This window comes from Hydractinia symbiolongicarpus, chromosome 6 (assembly GCF_029227915.1).
Source record: "Hydractinia symbiolongicarpus strain clone_291-10 chromosome 6, HSymV2.1, whole genome shotgun sequence".
NCBI lineage: Eukaryota > Metazoa > Cnidaria > Hydrozoa > Anthoathecata > Hydractiniidae > Hydractinia > Hydractinia symbiolongicarpus.
The window spans coordinates 11,541,100-11,557,749 of record NC_079880.1 but is presented as its reverse complement, the minus strand read 5'-3'; the positions used below and the strand labels follow the sequence as shown (position 1 = coordinate 11,557,749).

General features: G+C 34.4%; 3 protein-coding genes across 3 annotated transcripts; all 3 read right to left on the bottom strand.

Annotated features, from left to right (window-relative positions):
- Nucleotides 1-5,242: 5,242 nt before the first annotated feature.
- LOC130647303 (P2X purinoceptor 7-like) lies at nucleotides 5,243-6,362 on the bottom strand. Its single transcript, XM_057453098.1, has 2 exons — nucleotides 5,724-6,362; nucleotides 5,243-5,414 (listed from the first exon to the last, which is right to left on the bottom strand). Exons 1-2 carry the CDS (start codon nucleotides 6,059-6,061, stop codon nucleotides 5,243-5,245), a joined length of 510 nt encoding a protein of 169 aa, XP_057309081.1. The 5' UTR covers nucleotides 6,062-6,362.
- A 3,870-nt stretch (nucleotides 6,363-10,232) lies between these two features.
- LOC130647269 (P2X purinoceptor 7-like) lies at nucleotides 10,233-11,352 on the bottom strand. Its single transcript, XM_057453059.1, has 2 exons — nucleotides 10,714-11,352; nucleotides 10,233-10,404 (listed from the first exon to the last, which is right to left on the bottom strand). Exons 1-2 carry the CDS (start codon nucleotides 11,049-11,051, stop codon nucleotides 10,233-10,235), a joined length of 510 nt encoding a protein of 169 aa, XP_057309042.1. The 5' UTR covers nucleotides 11,052-11,352.
- A 3,870-nt stretch (nucleotides 11,353-15,222) lies between these two features.
- On the bottom strand, nucleotides 15,223-16,333 carry LOC130647296 (P2X purinoceptor 7-like). The gene is made up of 2 exons (XM_057453092.1): nucleotides 15,704-16,333; nucleotides 15,223-15,394 (listed from the first exon to the last, which is right to left on the bottom strand). The coding sequence occupies exons 1-2, from the start codon at nucleotides 16,039-16,041 to the stop codon at nucleotides 15,223-15,225; spliced, it is 510 nt and encodes a 169-aa protein (XP_057309075.1). The 5' UTR covers nucleotides 16,042-16,333.
- Between the last annotated feature and the right edge of the window lie 317 nt (nucleotides 16,334-16,650).

Sequence of the window (16,650 nt, the reverse complement as noted above, 5' to 3'; positions counted from 1 at the left end):
TCATGTTTTAGATTTTGAAAGGAAAGTTATTGATTCAATCAGAGAAATTCACAAAAAAAGAAAAAGAGCGGACACAGATGCCATAATGAATAATACAAAAGACTTAGAACCTGATGTAATAAAGTCTACATTGGAAACTTTGTGTTTATTTACGTTACAGAGAGAAATGGTAAACAAAGTTATTGATTTTGTAAAACAGATAACGAAAATGTTGATTTACAGAAATGCAGTGACGAAGATAACGAAGAATTTGTGATTTCTAAAGAGAGTGGTTTAAATATGTCGTCGGCAAAAGAAGAATCTTTCTTGTCAAAAGAAATCTCCAGTTGTCGTGAGTTTGAAGTTTTTCAACGTCTGGTCACACAAATCAGTGACCTAAAAGAATATTTTACGTATAAAATCGATCAAACTCGAAAGTGTTTTTCTGATGATTTAGTGGAACAGCTTAGACAAGAAAATAGTTTTTTAAAGGACGAATTAAAAGAATATAGGAATCTTATTATTCAACTTTGTGAAAACAACAACAACGTAATACAAGCACGGTCAACCAGAACAGAAAAAATCGATAATTGGCATAAAGTCCCCAGAGGACCACCATCAACAAAGTCAGGTAGTAATTATTATGATTATACTTAGAGAAATAGATTTGATAATCTTCCTCATGAGGTTTTAAACTTTGAAAACAACAACAACGTAACACAAGCACGGTCAACCAGAACAGAAAAAATGAAAAATTGGCATAAAGTCCCCAGAGGACCACCATCTACAAAGTCAGGTAGTAATTATTATGATTATACTTCGAGAAATAGATTTGATAATCTTCCTCATGAGGTTTTAAACTTTGAAAACCCAAACAATAGAAACGTTCATACAGACTCTGACAATCAATCAAGTGGAAGGTTTTTTGTCACAAACTAATGGGTCAACAAATGCACGTAATATTCCGTTTCCTCCCAGAAGGCCAAATCCAGTTGTAAGTCACTATCCGGAAAGGGAAAAATACTTTTATAATACTAACAATGATCAACAAGGTATGAGAGAGCCAGCCGCGGAGAAGAAAAAAATCAGAATCATCTGCGATAGTATTCCTAAGGGAATTAAGACAAGAGAATTTAATAGACACTTGAAAAATGGTGATGCAAGAATAAAAAGTTTTCCAGGTACAAATGTGAAGAATCTTGGCCATTATGCCCTACCCACCCTAATCGACGAGCGCCCCGATATCGTTGTGTTGCACGTAGGAATTAACGATCTTCTTAATATGGACGAAAACGACAATACTGAAGAACAAATTGCTAATAACATCGTAATAGCAGATAAATGTAAAGAGCATGGCGTGGAAAAAGTTTTTATATCAAGTATCATCAGGTGCAAGCGAGTATATTTTGAGAAAATTAATAAAGTGAATAGAGCCGTAGAAGATAAAGCTATTTGCACACAACGAAATGATTAAAGAGCTCAACTTGTGGAAAGATGGTCTACACTTAAATGATAATGGGAAAGTATTTTTAGCCAATAATTTTTTGAATTATTTAAATAATTTTTTATATGTAAACACGGTTTCTTGGGGTGTTCCGTAATTTTAAGTGATGTCTCAAATAAGGAGCAAGATGGTTATTCTAATGAATGTGATTTAGAAAATGTTAAACATTTGCGGCTTATCCGAATAATCCTTTGCTTTGCTATTTAAACTTAAATAGCTTAAGGAACAAGATAGTAGATGTTCGCGAAGTTGTAACAAAAATATCACCAGATTACTTTGTTTTGGCAGAAACTAAATTAAACCTTGAATTTCCGTCTGCTCAATTTGATATTGAAAATTATGAAATACGAAACAGAAGGGACAGGGATAAAAATGGAGGGGGACTTATTGAATACGTCTGATTTGTAAGCAATTATCGAACCTTGAGCCAAAGAAAAATGAAGTTATTTGTTCTGAGATTACAGTGAGAAATAAAAAATGGGCCATTTTTACTGTATATAGACCACCAGAATCTTCTAACTTAAGTAACTTTTTTATTGAGATAGAACGCTCACTTGATTTGGCTTTCAAAACTTATGATAATGTTGTAGTCATGGGCGATATAAATATTGATTGTGATGACTCAAGTTCGACAGGTTTTGACAGTTTTACAACTTTTTGCGAAACCTACAATTTAAAAAATTTAATAACACAAAAAACATGTTTCACAAATACTCGTGCATCACGAATAGATGTGTTTTTAACAATTAAACATGCATGTTTCCATAATTCTAAATCTTTTGAAACTGGACTTAGTGACCACCACCATATGATTTCTACTTTTATGAAGACTTTTTTAGTACGTTTAAAATCGAAAGAGATATCGTATAGGTGTTTTAAAAAATTTGATGAGCAAGTTTTTGTTGTGATAACATAGATCCAAATGAAAGTTATGAGAACCTTGTACTGAAATTTCGAAATATAATTGATAAACATGCACCTATAAAAATTAAATAGTTCGGGGTAACGAAGCCCCGTTTATGAATAAAAAATTACGAAAAGCAATTTACACAAGATCTCGTCTTAAAAACAATTTTAACAAAAATCGAACAGATGAAAATAGGGCAAAATATAAAAAACAAAGAAATAAGTGTGTTAGTATGAGACGACAGGCGATTAAAGAGCATTTTAATAGTGTTATGGAGGGTGGCATTATTCAAAATAAGAAATTTTGGAGCACTGTTAAACCTTTCCTTACTAACAAATCAGGTAAGAGCTCTAATGAAATTATTATTGTTCACTATGGTATTATAGTAACGGATGGAAATGAATTAGCGGAAATTTTCAATGAAGAGTACATACATATAGTTGAAAAATATAGTGGAGTTAAACCAGTGTCGCTACGAAATTATCAATCTGAAAATAGAAATGAAGTTATCTCAAAGATTCTGGAAACATAAAAATCACCCTAGTATTCTTGAAATTAAAAATTCACTAATTGATCAAAATAATGAAATGTTGTTTAACTTTAAGGAAGTCTCGGAAAATGAAGTCTCTAAACTTTTCGGGGATCTAAAAGTAGGTGTGGCATCTGGAGAGGACAAGATAACGGCTAAAATGGTGAAGTTAGCAAAACCTTATTTGATAAAACCCTTAACAAATGCCATTAACAACAGTATTTGTCTTTTTGTTTTTCCGAGGAGAGCCAAACGCGCTACTGTATCCCCTATTGATAAAGGTGGGAAAGATAAATTATGTGTAAACAACTATAGACCAGTCGGCATTTTAAATATATTTTCAAAGTTTTATGAGAGAATAATTAAATCTCAAATTGTTGATTATATTGATAAAAAACTTTCAGAATTTTTATCAGCCTATAGGGAATCATATGGCACACAACATGTACTTATAAGATTATTTGAAGAATGGAAACAAAAATTAGATAAACATTACGTAGTTGGTGCAGTTTTAATGGATCTATCTAAAGCTTTTGATTGCGTGCCTCATGATTTACTTATTGCTAAATTAAATGCCTATGGCTTTAGCCAGGATGCCCTACTTCTAATTTTATCGTACCTTTCTGACAGAGAGCAATCTACCCGCATAAATAATCAGCATAGTCTTTTCCAATTAATTCTGTCTGGAGTACCCCAAGGATCAATTTTAGGACCTATTTTATTTAACATTTTTATTAATGACTTTATTTATTTTATTAAAAAAGCCAGTGTACACAATTATGCTGATGACAATTCCCTTTCTGCTTTCTCAAACTCAATTTCAAACTTAATTAAACTTTTAGAATGTGAATCTAATATAGCACTAGTGTGGTTAAAAAATAACAAAATAATGGCGAATCCAAAAAAATTTCAATCAATCATTGTCACCAGAGATAAATGTAACAATTGTGATTTAGTGGTAAAAATTGGTGACAAGTTAATTAAAACAGAAAGCGAAGTTAAATTACTAGGAGTGACCATTGATAATGGCTTAAATTTCGACTCTCACATTTCTAAACTTATCAAAAAATCATCAGCACAATTGAATGCACTGTTTAGACTTAGCACGTTTTTATCTCACAAAGCCAAATTAGCGCTGGTACAAAGTTTTATATACTCTAACTTTAATTATTGCCCTTTAGTATGGAATTTCTCTTCATATAAATCTTTGTTGAGAATTGAACAAATTCAGAAGAAAGCTTTACGTTTCTCATTAAATGATAATGATAGTACTTACGACGAACTCCTTTTGAAAGCAGGAAAATACCAAATGAGCGTCTATAGACTTAAAACATTATGTACAGAAATATATAAGACTTTGCACGAACTCAATCCGACATACATTAAAGATATCTTTAAATTTCATGGGAGTGGTAGACCAGTGAGATCACAAAATGTTAATAATATACCAGTCCCAAATATAGATACCGTTAGTTTTGGAACAAAAAGTCTTTCTTCCCTGGGGCCAAAAATATGGAATCTCAGAGTCTCTTAGTACGTTTAAAAATGCGATCAAAAGTTGGAATGGAAGTAAATGTTTTTGTGAGGTATGTGAATTGTCCCAAACACGCTTTTAGTTAAATTTTACTCTTTTTTGTATATATAAAAATTTAAAAATATTTTCTCTCATTCAATTAATATTATTTAATATTATTTCTATTTGCACTTTAATATCAGTCGGTTTTGATTAGCACTACTTTTTAGAGCTATGCATATAATTTTTCTTTTCACGAAACTTGTATATAATGTACCGACGATAGATAAATTTACAAATTTACAAAGGGGCGTGGAAGTTTTTCACTCACTGATAACAGCGTACGCACCAAAACGGCAACATTTCGAGTTGAATGTGATGAACGCCCGAGTGAAGTTGGCTATCTTGGACCATAACAATAACGTTGGTCGAAAGCAGGCTGTTGTAAAATGCGCGCGTAAAGGGAGTCAGAAGGTCGGTGAAAAAAAGTGGAAGTTTGTCTCAAGCAAATTGAATAAAGAGTGGGTCGCGAAACCTGTGAAAGAACCCAAGTCTTTCAGTTTTGTTGATGCGATAATAAATGACATAATTGAAAGAAAGGAGAGTGGGGTAAAGGTAAAGATCTCTGGTAAAGAAGTTGTAAACAAGCTTAGTCGACCACGTAACATTGCCCACACGGCCAGACCTGACACTTCGAAAATTTTAGAGAAACGGAATTATGCAAAACGATTCAAAAAATAACTCTGGTCCGTTGTACTTTATTTCGCTTTTTTATTGTTGTTATTGTTTGTTTAAGAATGTTAAGTCCCGTTATATGTCAATAAATTCTCTGAATCCAGTATATTTTCCATCTGAATCAGGAAATTCTTCCCTTATTTTCCGCACAACACAAGCTGGAATCACCACGCGACATCCTTTTCCAAGCCTTTCATAATAATGTACCCAGGCCGTGTACTGTCGGTAACTGGTGTACCTCATTTCCCTACAACGGAATCAAAGTTTATGTTATAGTGTAAACCAGGATAAAATATTCGAAAGAAATTATTTATTCATCAAAACTTCTTTGAGGCACATGGGCTCTCCTCCTTTTTTATTAGATATTTAAGGAATGACATTATTTTTAATTTAATTAAATAATCTGCGATGGTGTGTATTTTCATAGCGCATGGACCTGTAATATTATAAAGCGAAAAGTGAGAAGATAAGAAGAACGTTTTATTTGTGTGTGACAATGAGAAATATGGTCTGTGAAAATATTTACGAGAAACATGTTTTTTGAAGAAAGACTTACTTATTAGTATATGTGGAGAGTTCGTTATATTTTTTCTGATATCGTCGATGTCGTATGCTGGCTGTCTCTAACACTGTGCGGTTCAAACATAAAATTTCAAAATCCTTGTGCATCGTGATGCACTTGTTATCATTCAACTTGCCGTTCAATAAATTGAAAGATTCTTGGCAACACTTGCATTCCACAAGAGTGAAGCAATTATAAATAACGCAACATGTACAAGTACACCAATGCAAATTTTCAAGTCTGCTTGAATTCAGTTCGTCTTCTTCTTCGCTGTCACTAGATTTATAAGTCACTTTTTCAAGTTCTGCTTTGGAGTATTCAGGCTCATTCATGTAACATCCTGTTACTGACGTTTCGCTAGAGTCACTTGAATATTCTACTTCTGAAATAGGAGAGTCAGAGCAGGAGCTTGAATTTTCCGTATCTCGCTGCTTTCGCTCAGCGCAAGCTTATGCTTCTTCAGCGTAATATACGTCACGATATAACGGTCTCCAGAATCAGCCGTGGCCTCAGAAAATTTGAATGGCGCTTACCGTTCGCTTATAGAAGGGGTAACTTTTATATTAAAATCAATCCAAATAATATTTATTTTTCAAAATTTTGACCAGAATTTGGGAAACGAACATAATGTTAACCGAAATAATGCTATTTAAGTTTGATGCTTAATTCCCCTTTAATGAACCTACACACCAATGTTGTTTCAAACCAAGATTCCTTTGCTGCCCAGGAAAACGATGAAGTGAAAATGAGGATAAGCTGATGGTGCTGTAGATTTTAACTCTGAAGTTCTTGCCCCAAGCTCTGCCCCTGTTTTCATGAATGACCAAGAATTAAATACCATGATATTGTCACTAAATTTTAAACAGAAGCAGATTTTTGATGTGCTTTATGAATCGAACCATTGTATGTATTCTTGACTGGTGCAGGTGGCTGCGGAAAATCACATCTGATTAAAACAATGTACCATGCATTGTCAAAAGTGCTTTCATACAGATCAAGAGAATTAAATAGACCAAAAGTATTGCTTGTCGCACCTACTGGTGTTGATGCGATTAATATCAACGGCACTACTATTCACACAGCTTTGGGAATACCTGTGGGCTATTTTGGAGCAAATCTACCTCGTTTGAATGACAAAATGAGATCTACCTTGCGTAATAAGTTGGCTGACATCAAAGTGCTTATCATTGATGAAATTTCCATGGTATCTAATCTACAGTTATTATATATTCACATGCGTTTAGTCGAGATATTTAGTTGCAGTGAAGAACTTCCATTTGCAGGTGTTACCGTTATAGCATGTGGTGATTTGTATCAATTACCTCCAGTGCAACAACGTTCTGTGTTTGCAGATTTCAAAAATGATTGGCTTAATTTTCCACATCTGTGGAAGTATTTCAAATTGGCAGAACTCACTGAGGTAATGCGGCAGAGAGGCGATAGCCAGCTAATTGACTTACTGAATAAGGTAAGATTGGCGAATTTAGATGATTGTGATATAAAGTTGTTAAAATCCAGAGTTATTTCATCAGCCGATTCGGAATATCCTTATGATGCTCTGCACATATTTGCTGAAAACGGGCCAGCTAGGGCTCACAATGAACTCATGTTAGATTCAGTTAGTGGCAACTGTTTTACTCTTCAATCAATTGATCAGTTACCAAAAAATATCCCAAAATCTACCATTGATAAAGCACTCAACCGTAATCAAAGTGAAACAGGGGGTCTTACAAAGGTACTGAAAATCAAGATTAATGCAAGGGTGATGCTTACTGTGAATATAGACATTGCAGATAGACTAATCAATGGTCAGATTGGAACTGTGAAACATGTGACCACCGACTCAAACAAAAATGTATTAAAAATATACCTACACCTTGATGACTCTAATGCTGGTTTGACTGCCATGTCAAAGGATAATTTTGGTCGAGCTAATGCATGGGTTCCAATTGAACGTTCTTCTGCAGACATTAGACTCAGAGTCACAAAAGCAACATCTCCTATAATTCGTCGTACTCAATTTCCGTTGATGTTATCTTGGGCTTGTACTGTTCACAAAGTTCAAGGTTTAACATTAGACAAAGCTGTGATCAATTTCGACTTATTAAGGCAGCGATCATTCAATAATGGGCAAATGTATGTGGCGCTGAGCAGAGTGACATCCTTAGATGGCATGTTTTTGTCTGGTCATTTCAATACTTCAGCAATAAAATCTGATATGCGTGCATCTGTTGAGTATGAACGCCTTAGACAAGAAAGTGTTCTGCAACCTCTTGAACATATTTGTCCACCAAGTGACAACACATTATCTATCACACTATTAAATACAAAATCATTACCTCGGCATGCTACTGATATTGATTCTGATGTTGCACTGATGAACTCTGATGTTTTATGTTTAACTAAAACACAATTATATCCTAATCAAGATACTCAAAGTATTGAAAACACTTTGTCCTCCTTCAATGTTCACCATAACTGCAACCCGGACAAATTTCAAAGTATTTCATTGTGTTTTCGAAAGCATATATTGGTTCATAATATTCATGATAATCCTGGGGTCAGTTCTGTTTCACTTCGCAAACCGTCCTTTTCATCTGATGTTCTTAATGTCATGGTTATTTACAGAAAAGTTAACAGTCATCTGCAGACATTTTACGACATGCTGTCAAGGAAAATTGAAAGTTCTGACATACATGTTATACTTGGAGATTTCAATATAAATGCCCAAGCTGACCAGCCAGAATTAGCAGATATCATGAATGATTATACACAAATTGTACCAGGACCTACTCATCTAGCTGGTGCTATCCTTGATCATGTTTATGTGAAGAGTAGCGTTTTGTCGATGTACTGCATTAATTGCTATGTTAAGTGTATACATTTCTCTGATCATGATGCTATCAAATTTAGCCTTTCAACGACAACACGCTGACAAACTGACAAGCCATATTTTGATCAATCAACTTTGCAGCCACTTTTATAGAGTTACGATGATGATATCATCCTGTTAGCATATTTTAAATATATATATTAATATTTATTATATTAAATATAACATTAAAAACACATGGTGTGGTATAAAAATTTCAATCAATCATTGTCACCAGAGATAAATGTAACAATTGTGATTTAGTGGTAAAAATTGGTGACAAGTTAATTAAAACAGAAAGCGAAGTTAAATTACTAGGAGTGACCATTGATAATGGCTTAAATTTCGACTCTCACATTTCTAAACTTATCAAAAAATCATCAGCACAATTGAATGCACTGTTTAGACTTAGCACGTTTTTATCTCACAAAGCCAAATTAGCGCTGGTACAAAGTTTTATATACTCTAACTTTAATTATTGCCCTTTAGTATGGAATTTCTCTTCATATAAATCTTTGTTGAGAATTGAACAAATTCAGAAGAAAGCTTTACGTTTCTCATTAAATGATAATGATAGTACTTACGACGAACTCCTTTTGAAAGCAGGAAAATACCAAATGAGCGTCTATAGACTTAAAACATTATGTACAGAAATATATAAGACTTTGCACGAACTCAATCCGACATACATTAAAGATATCTTTAAATTTCATGGGAGTGGTAGACCAGTGAGATCACAAAATGTTAATAATATACCAGTCCCAAATATAGATACCGTTAGTTTTGGAACAAAAAGTCTCTCTTCCCTGGGGCCAAAAATATGGAATCTCAGAGTCTCTTAGTACGTTTAAAAATGCGATCAAAAGTTGGAATGGAAGTAAATGTTTTTGTGAGGTATGTGAATTGTCCCAAACACGCTTTTAGTTAAATTTTACTCTTTTTTGTATATATAAAAATTTAAAAATATTTTCTCTCATTCAATTAATATTATTTAATATTATTTCTATTTGCACTTTAATATCAGTCGGTTTTGATTAGCACTACTTTTTAGAGCTATGCATATAATTTTTCTTTTCACGAAACTTGTATATAATGTACCGACTATAGATAAATTTACAAATTTACAAAGGGGCGTGGAAGTTTTTCACTCACTGATAACAGCGTACGCACCAAAACGGCAACATTTCGAGTTGAATGTGATGAACGCCCGAGTGAAGTTGGCTATCTTGGACCATAACAATAACGTTGGTCGAAAGCAGGCTGTTGTAAAATGCGCGCGTAAAGGGAGTCAGAAGGTCGGTGAAAAAAAGTGGAAGTTTGTCTCAAGCAAATTGAATAAAGAGTGGGTCGCGAAACCTGTGAAAGAACCCAAGTCTTTCAGTTTTGTTGATGCGATAATAAATGACATAATTGAAAGAAAGGAGAGTGGGGTAAAGGTAAAGATCTCTGGTAAAGAAGTTGTAAACAAGCTTAGTCGACCACGTAACATTGCCCACACGGCCAGACCTGACACTTCGAAAATTTTAGAGAAACGGAATTATGCAAAACGATTCAAAAAATAACTCTGGTCCGTTGTACTTTATTTCGCTTTTTTATTGTTGTTATTGTTTGTTTAAGAATGTTAAGTCCCGTTATATGTCAATAAATTCTCTGAATCCAGTATATTTTCCATCTGAATCAGGAAATTCTTCCCTTATTTTCCGCACAACACAAGCTGGAATCACCACGCGACATCCTTTTCCAAGCCTTTCATAATAATGTACCCAGGCCGTGTACTGTCGGTAACTGGTGTACCTCATTTCCCTACAACGGAATCAAAGTTTATGTTATAGTGTAAACCAGGATAAAATATTCGAAAGAAATTATTTATTCATCAAAACTTCTTTGAGGCACATGGGCTCTCCTCCTTTTTTATTAGATATTTAAGGAATGACATTATTTTTAATTTAATTAAATAATCTGCGATGGTGTGTATTTTCATAGCGCATGGACCTGTAATATTATAAAGCGAAAAGTGAGAAGATAAGAAGAACGTTTTATTTGTGTGTGACAATGAGAAATATGGTCTGTGAAAATATTTACGAGAAACATGTTTTTTGAAGAAAGACTTACTTATTAGTATATGTGGAGAGTTCGTTATATTTTTTCTGATATCGTCGATGTCGTATGCTGGCTGTCTCTAACACTGTGCGGTTCAAACATAAAATTTCAAAATCCTTGTGCATCGTGATGCACTTGTTATCATTCAACTTGCCGTTCAATAAATTGAAAGATTCTTGGCAACACTTGCATTCCACAAGAGTGAAGCAATTATAAATAACGCAACATGTACAAGTACACCAATGCAAATTTTCAAGTCTGCTTGAATTCAGTTCGTCTTCTTCTTCGCTGTCACTAGATTTATAAGTCACTTTTTCAAGTTCTGCTTTGGAGTATTCAGGCTCATTCATGTAACATCCTGTTACTGACGTTTCGCTAGAGTCACTTGAATATTCTACTTCTGAAATAGGAGAGTCAGAGCAGGAGCTTGAATTTTCCGTATCTCGCTGCTTTCGCTCAGCGCAAGCTTATGCTTCTTCAGCGTAATATACGTCACGATATAACGGTCTCCAGAATCAGCCGTGGCCTCAGAAAATTTGAATGGCGCTTACCGTTCGCTTATAGAAGGGGTAACTTTTATATTAAAATCAATCCAAATAATATTTATTTTTCAAAATTTTGACCAGAATTTGGGAAACGAACATAATGTTAACCGAAATAATGCTATTTAAGTTTGATGCTTAATTCCCCTTTAATGAACCTACACACCAATGTTGTTTCAAACCAAGATTCCTTTGCTGCCCAGGAAAACGATGAAGTGAAAATGAGGATAAGCTGATGGTGCTGTAGATTTTAACTCTGAAGTTCTTGCCCCAAGCTCTGCCCCTGTTTTCATGAATGACCAAGAATTAAATACCATGATATTGTCACTAAATTTTAAACAGAAGCAGATTTTTGATGTGCTTTATGAATCGAACCATTGTATGTATTCTTGACTGGTGCAGGTGGCTGCGGAAAATCACATCTGATTAAAACAATGTACCATGCATTGTCAAAAGTGCTTTCATACAGATCAAGAGAATTAAATAGACCAAAAGTATTGCTTGTCGCACCTACTGGTGTTGATGCGATTAATATCAACGGCACTACTATTCACACAGCTTTGGGAATACCTGTGGGCTATTTTGGAGCAAATCTACCTCGTTTGAATGACAAAATGAGATCTACCTTGCGTAATAAGTTGGCTGACATCAAAGTGCTTATCATTGATGAAATTTCCATGGTATCTAATCTACAGTTATTATATATTCACATGCGTTTAGTCGAGATATTTAGTTGCAGTGAAGAACTTCCATTTGCAGGTGTTACCGTTATAGCATGTGGTGATTTGTATCAATAACCTCCAGTGCAACAACGTTCTGTGTTTGCAGATTTCAAAAATGATTGGCTTAATTTTCCACATCTGTGGAAGTATTTCAAATTGGCAGAACTCACTGAGGTAATGCGGCAGAGAGGCGATAGCCAGCTAATTGACTTACTGAATAAGGTAAGATTGGCGAATTTAGATGATTGTGATATAAAGTTGTTAAAATCCAGAGTTATTTCATCAGCCGATTCGGAATATCCTTATGATGCTCTGCACATATTTGCTGAAAACGGGCCAGCTAGGGCTCACAATGAACTCATGTTAGATTCAGTTAGTGGCAACTGTTTTACTCTTCAATCAATTGATCAGTTACCAAAAAATATCCCAAAATCTACCATTGATAAAGCACTCAACCGTAATCAAAGTGAAACAGGGGGTCTTACAAAGGTACTGAAAATCAAGATTAATGCAAGGGTGATGCTTACTGTGAATATAGACATTGCAGATAGACTAATCAATGGTCAGATTGGAACTGTGAAACATGTGACCACCGACTCAAACAAAAATGTATTAAAAATATACCTACACCTTGATGACTCTAATGCTGGTTTGACTGCCATGTCAAAGGATAATTTTGGTCGAGCTAATGCATGGGTTCCAATTGAACGTTCTTCTGCAGACATTAGACTCAGAGTCACAAAAGCAACATCTCCTATAATTCGTCGTACTCAATTTCCGTTGATGTTATCTTGGGCTTGTACTGTTCACAAAGTTCAAGGTTTAACATTAGACAAAGCTGTGATCAATTTCGACTTATTAAGGCAGCGATCATTCAATAATGGGCAAATGTATGTGGCGCTGAGCAGAGTGACATCCTTAGATGGCATGTTTTTGTCTGGTCATTTCAATACTTCAGCAATAAAATCTGATATGCGTGCATCTGTTGAGTATGAACGCCTTAGACAAGAAAGTGTTCTGCAACCTCTTGAACATATTTGTCCACCAAGTGACAACACATTATCTATCACACTATTAAATACAAAATCATTACCTCGGCATGCTACTGATATTGATTCTGATGTTGCACTGATGAACTCTGATGTTTTATGTTTAACTAAAACACAATTATATCCTAATCAAGATACTCAAAGTATTGAAAACACTTTGTCCTCCTTCAATGTTCACCATAACTGCAACCCGGACAAATTTCAAAGTATTTCATTGTGTTTTCGAAAGCATATATTGGTTCATAATATTCATGATAATCCTGGGGTCAGTTCTGTTTCACTTCGCAAACCGTCCTTTTCATCTGATGTTCTTAATGTCATGGTTATTTACAGAAAAGTTAACAGTCATCTGCAGACATTTTACGACATGCTGTCAAGGAAAATTGAAAGTTCTGACATACATGTTATACTTGGAGATTTCAATATAAATGCCCAAGCTGACCAGCCAGAATTAGCAGATATCATGAATGATTATACACAAATTGTACCAGGACCTACTCATCTAGCTGGTGCTATCCTTGATCATGTTTATGTGAAGAGTAGCGTTTTGTCGATGTACTGCATTAATTGCTATGTTAAGTGTATACATTTCTCTGATCATGATGCTATCAAATTTAGCCTTTCAACGACAACACGCTGACAAACTGACAAGCCATATTTTGATCAATCAACTTTGCAGCCACTTTTATAGAGTTACGATGATGATATCATCCTGTTAGCATATTTTAAATATATATATTAATATTTATTATATTAAATATAACATTAAAAACACATGGTGTGGTATAAAAATTTCAATCAATCATTGTCACCAGAGATAAATGTAACAATTGTGATTTAGTGGTAAAAATTGGTGACAAGTTAATTAAAACAGAAAGCGAAGTTAAATTACTAGGAGTGACCATTGATAATGGCTTAAATTTCGACTCTCACATTTCTAAACTTATCAAAAAATCATCAGCACAATTGAATGCACTGTTTAGACTTAGCACGTTTTTATCTCACAAAGCCAAATTAGCGCTGGTACAAAGTTTTATATACTCTAACTTTAATTATTGCCCTTTAGTATGGAATTTCTCTTCATATAAATCTTTGTTGAGAATTGAACAAATTCAGAAGAAAGCTTTACGTTTCTCATTAAATGATAATGATAGTACTTACGACGAACTCCTTTTGAAAGCAGGAAAATACCAAATGAGCGTCTATAGACTTAAAACATTATGTACAGAAATATATAAGACTTTGCACGAACTCAATCCGACATACATTAAAGATATCTTTAAATTTCATGGGAGTGGTAGACCAGTGAGATCACAAAATGTTAATAATATACCAGTCCCAAATATAGATACCGTTAGTTTTGGAACAAAAAGTCTCTCTTCCCTGGGGCCAAAAATATGGAATCTCAGAGTCTCTTAGTACGTTTAAAAATGCGATCAAAAGTTGGAATGGAAGTAAATGTTTTTGTGAGGTATGTGAATTGTCCCAAACACGCTTTTAGTTAAATTTTACTCTTTTTTGTATATATAAAAATTTAAAAATATTTTCTCTCATTCAATTAATATTATTTAATATTATTTCTATTTGCACTTTAATATCAGTCGGTTTTGATTAGCACTACTTTTTAGAGCTATGCATATAATTTTTCTTTTCACGAAACTTGTATATAATGTACCGACTATAGATAAATTTACAAATTTACAAAGGGGCGTGGAAGTTTTTCACTCACTGATAACAGCGTACGCACCAAAACGGCAACATTTCGAGTTGAATGTGATGAACGCCCGAGTGAAGTTGGCTATCTTGGACCATAACAATAACGTTGGTCGAAAGCAGGCTGTTGTAAAATGCGCGCGTAAAGGGAGTCAGAAGGTCGGTGAAAAAAAGTGGAAGTTTGTCTCAAGCAAATTGAATAAAGAGTGGGTCGCGAAACCTGTGAAAGAACCCAAGTCTTTCAGTTTTGTTGATGCGATAATAAATGACATAATTGAAAGAAAGGAGAGTGGGGTAAAGGTAAAGATCTCTGGTAAAGAAGTTGTAAACAAGCTTAGTCGACCACGTAACATTGCCCACACGGCCAGACCTGACACTTCGAAAATTTTAGAGAAACGGAATTATGCAAAACGATTCAAAAAATAACTCTGGTCCGTTGTACTTTATTTCGCTTTTTTATTGTTGTTATTGTTTGTTTAAGAATGTTAAGTCCCGTTATATGTCAATAAATTCTCTGAATCCAGTATATTTTCCATCTGAATCAGGAAATTCTTCCCTTATTTTCCGCACAACACAAGCTGGAATCACCACGCGACATCCTTTTCCAAGCCTTTCATAATAATGTACCCAGGCCGTGTACTGTCGGTAACTGGTGTACCTCATTTCCCTACAACGGAATCAAAGTTTATGTTATAGTGTAAACCAGGATAAAATATTCGAAAGAAATTATTTATTCATCAAAACTTCTTTGAGGCACATGGGCTCTCCTCCTTTTTTATTAGATATTTAAGGAATGACATTATTTTTAATTTAATTAAATAATCTGCGATGGTGTGTATTTTCATAGCGCATGGACCTGTAATATTATAAAGCGAAAAGTGAGAAGATAAGAAGAACGTTTTATTTGTGTGTGACAATGAGAAATATGGTCTGTGAAAATATTTACGAGAAACATGTTTTTTGAAGAAAGACTTACTTATTAGTATATGTGGAGAGTTCGTTATATTTTTTCTGATATCGTCGATGTCGTATGCTGGCTGTCTCTAACACTGTGCGGTTCAAACATAAAATTTCAAAATCCTTGTGCATCGTGATGCACTTGTTATCATTCAACTTGCCGTTCAATAAATTGAAAGATTCTTGGCAACACTTGCATTCCACAAGAGTGAAGCAATTATAAATAACGCAACATGTACAAGTACACCAATGCAAATTTTCAAGTCTGCTTGAATTCAGTTCGTCTTCTTCTTCGCTGTCACTAGATTTATAAGTCACTTTTTCAAGTTCTGCTTTGGAGTATTCAGGCTCATTCATGTAACATCCTGTTACTGACGTTTCGCTAGAGTCACTTGAATATTCTACTTCTGAAATAGGAGAGTCAGAGCAGGAGCTTGAATTTTCCGTATCTCGCTGCTTTCGCTCAGCGCAAGCTTATGCTTCTTCAGCGTAATATACGTCACGATATAACGGTCTCCAGAATCAGCCGTGGCCTCAGAAAATTTGAATGGCGCTTACCGTTCGCTTATAGAAGGGGTAACTTTTATATTAAAATCAATCCAAATAATATTTATTTTTCAAAATTTTGACCAGAATTTGGGAAACGAACATAATGTTAACCGAAATAATGCTATTTAAGTTTGATGCTTAATTCCCCTTTAATGAACCTACACACCAATGTTGTTTCAAACCAAGATTCCTTTGCTGCCCAGGAAAACGATGAAGTGAAAATGAGGATAAGCTGATGGTGCTGTAGATTTTAACTCTGAAGTTCTTGCCCCAAGCTCTGCCCCTGTTTTCATGAATGACCAAGAATTAAATACCATGATATTGTCACTAAATTTTAAACAGAAGCAGATTTTTGATGTGCTTTATGAATCGAACCATTGTATGTATTCTTGACTGGTGCAGGTGGCTGCGGAAAAT

What these genes read in the sequence shown, in the direction of transcription:
- LOC130647269 (XM_057453059.1), bottom strand. Translation starts at nt 11,051, where the DNA reads ATGAATGAGCCTGAATACTCCAAAGCAGAACTTGAAAAAGTGACTTAT. An exon ending in CTCTCCACATATACTAATAA is followed by an intron (nt 10,405 to 10,713) that starts GTAAGTCTTTCT and finishes ATTCCGTTGTAG; the next exon opens with GGAAATGAGGTACACCAGTT.
- LOC130647296 (XM_057453092.1), bottom strand. Translation starts at nt 16,041, where the DNA reads ATGAATGAGCCTGAATACTCCAAAGCAGAACTTGAAAAAGTGACTTAT. An exon ending in CTCTCCACATATACTAATAA is followed by an intron (nt 15,395 to 15,703) that starts GTAAGTCTTTCT and finishes ATTCCGTTGTAG; the next exon opens with GGAAATGAGGTACACCAGTT.
- LOC130647303 (XM_057453098.1), bottom strand. Translation starts at nt 6,061, where the DNA reads ATGAATGAGCCTGAATACTCCAAAGCAGAACTTGAAAAAGTGACTTAT. An exon ending in CTCTCCACATATACTAATAA is followed by an intron (nt 5,415 to 5,723) that starts GTAAGTCTTTCT and finishes ATTCCGTTGTAG; the next exon opens with GGAAATGAGGTACACCAGTT.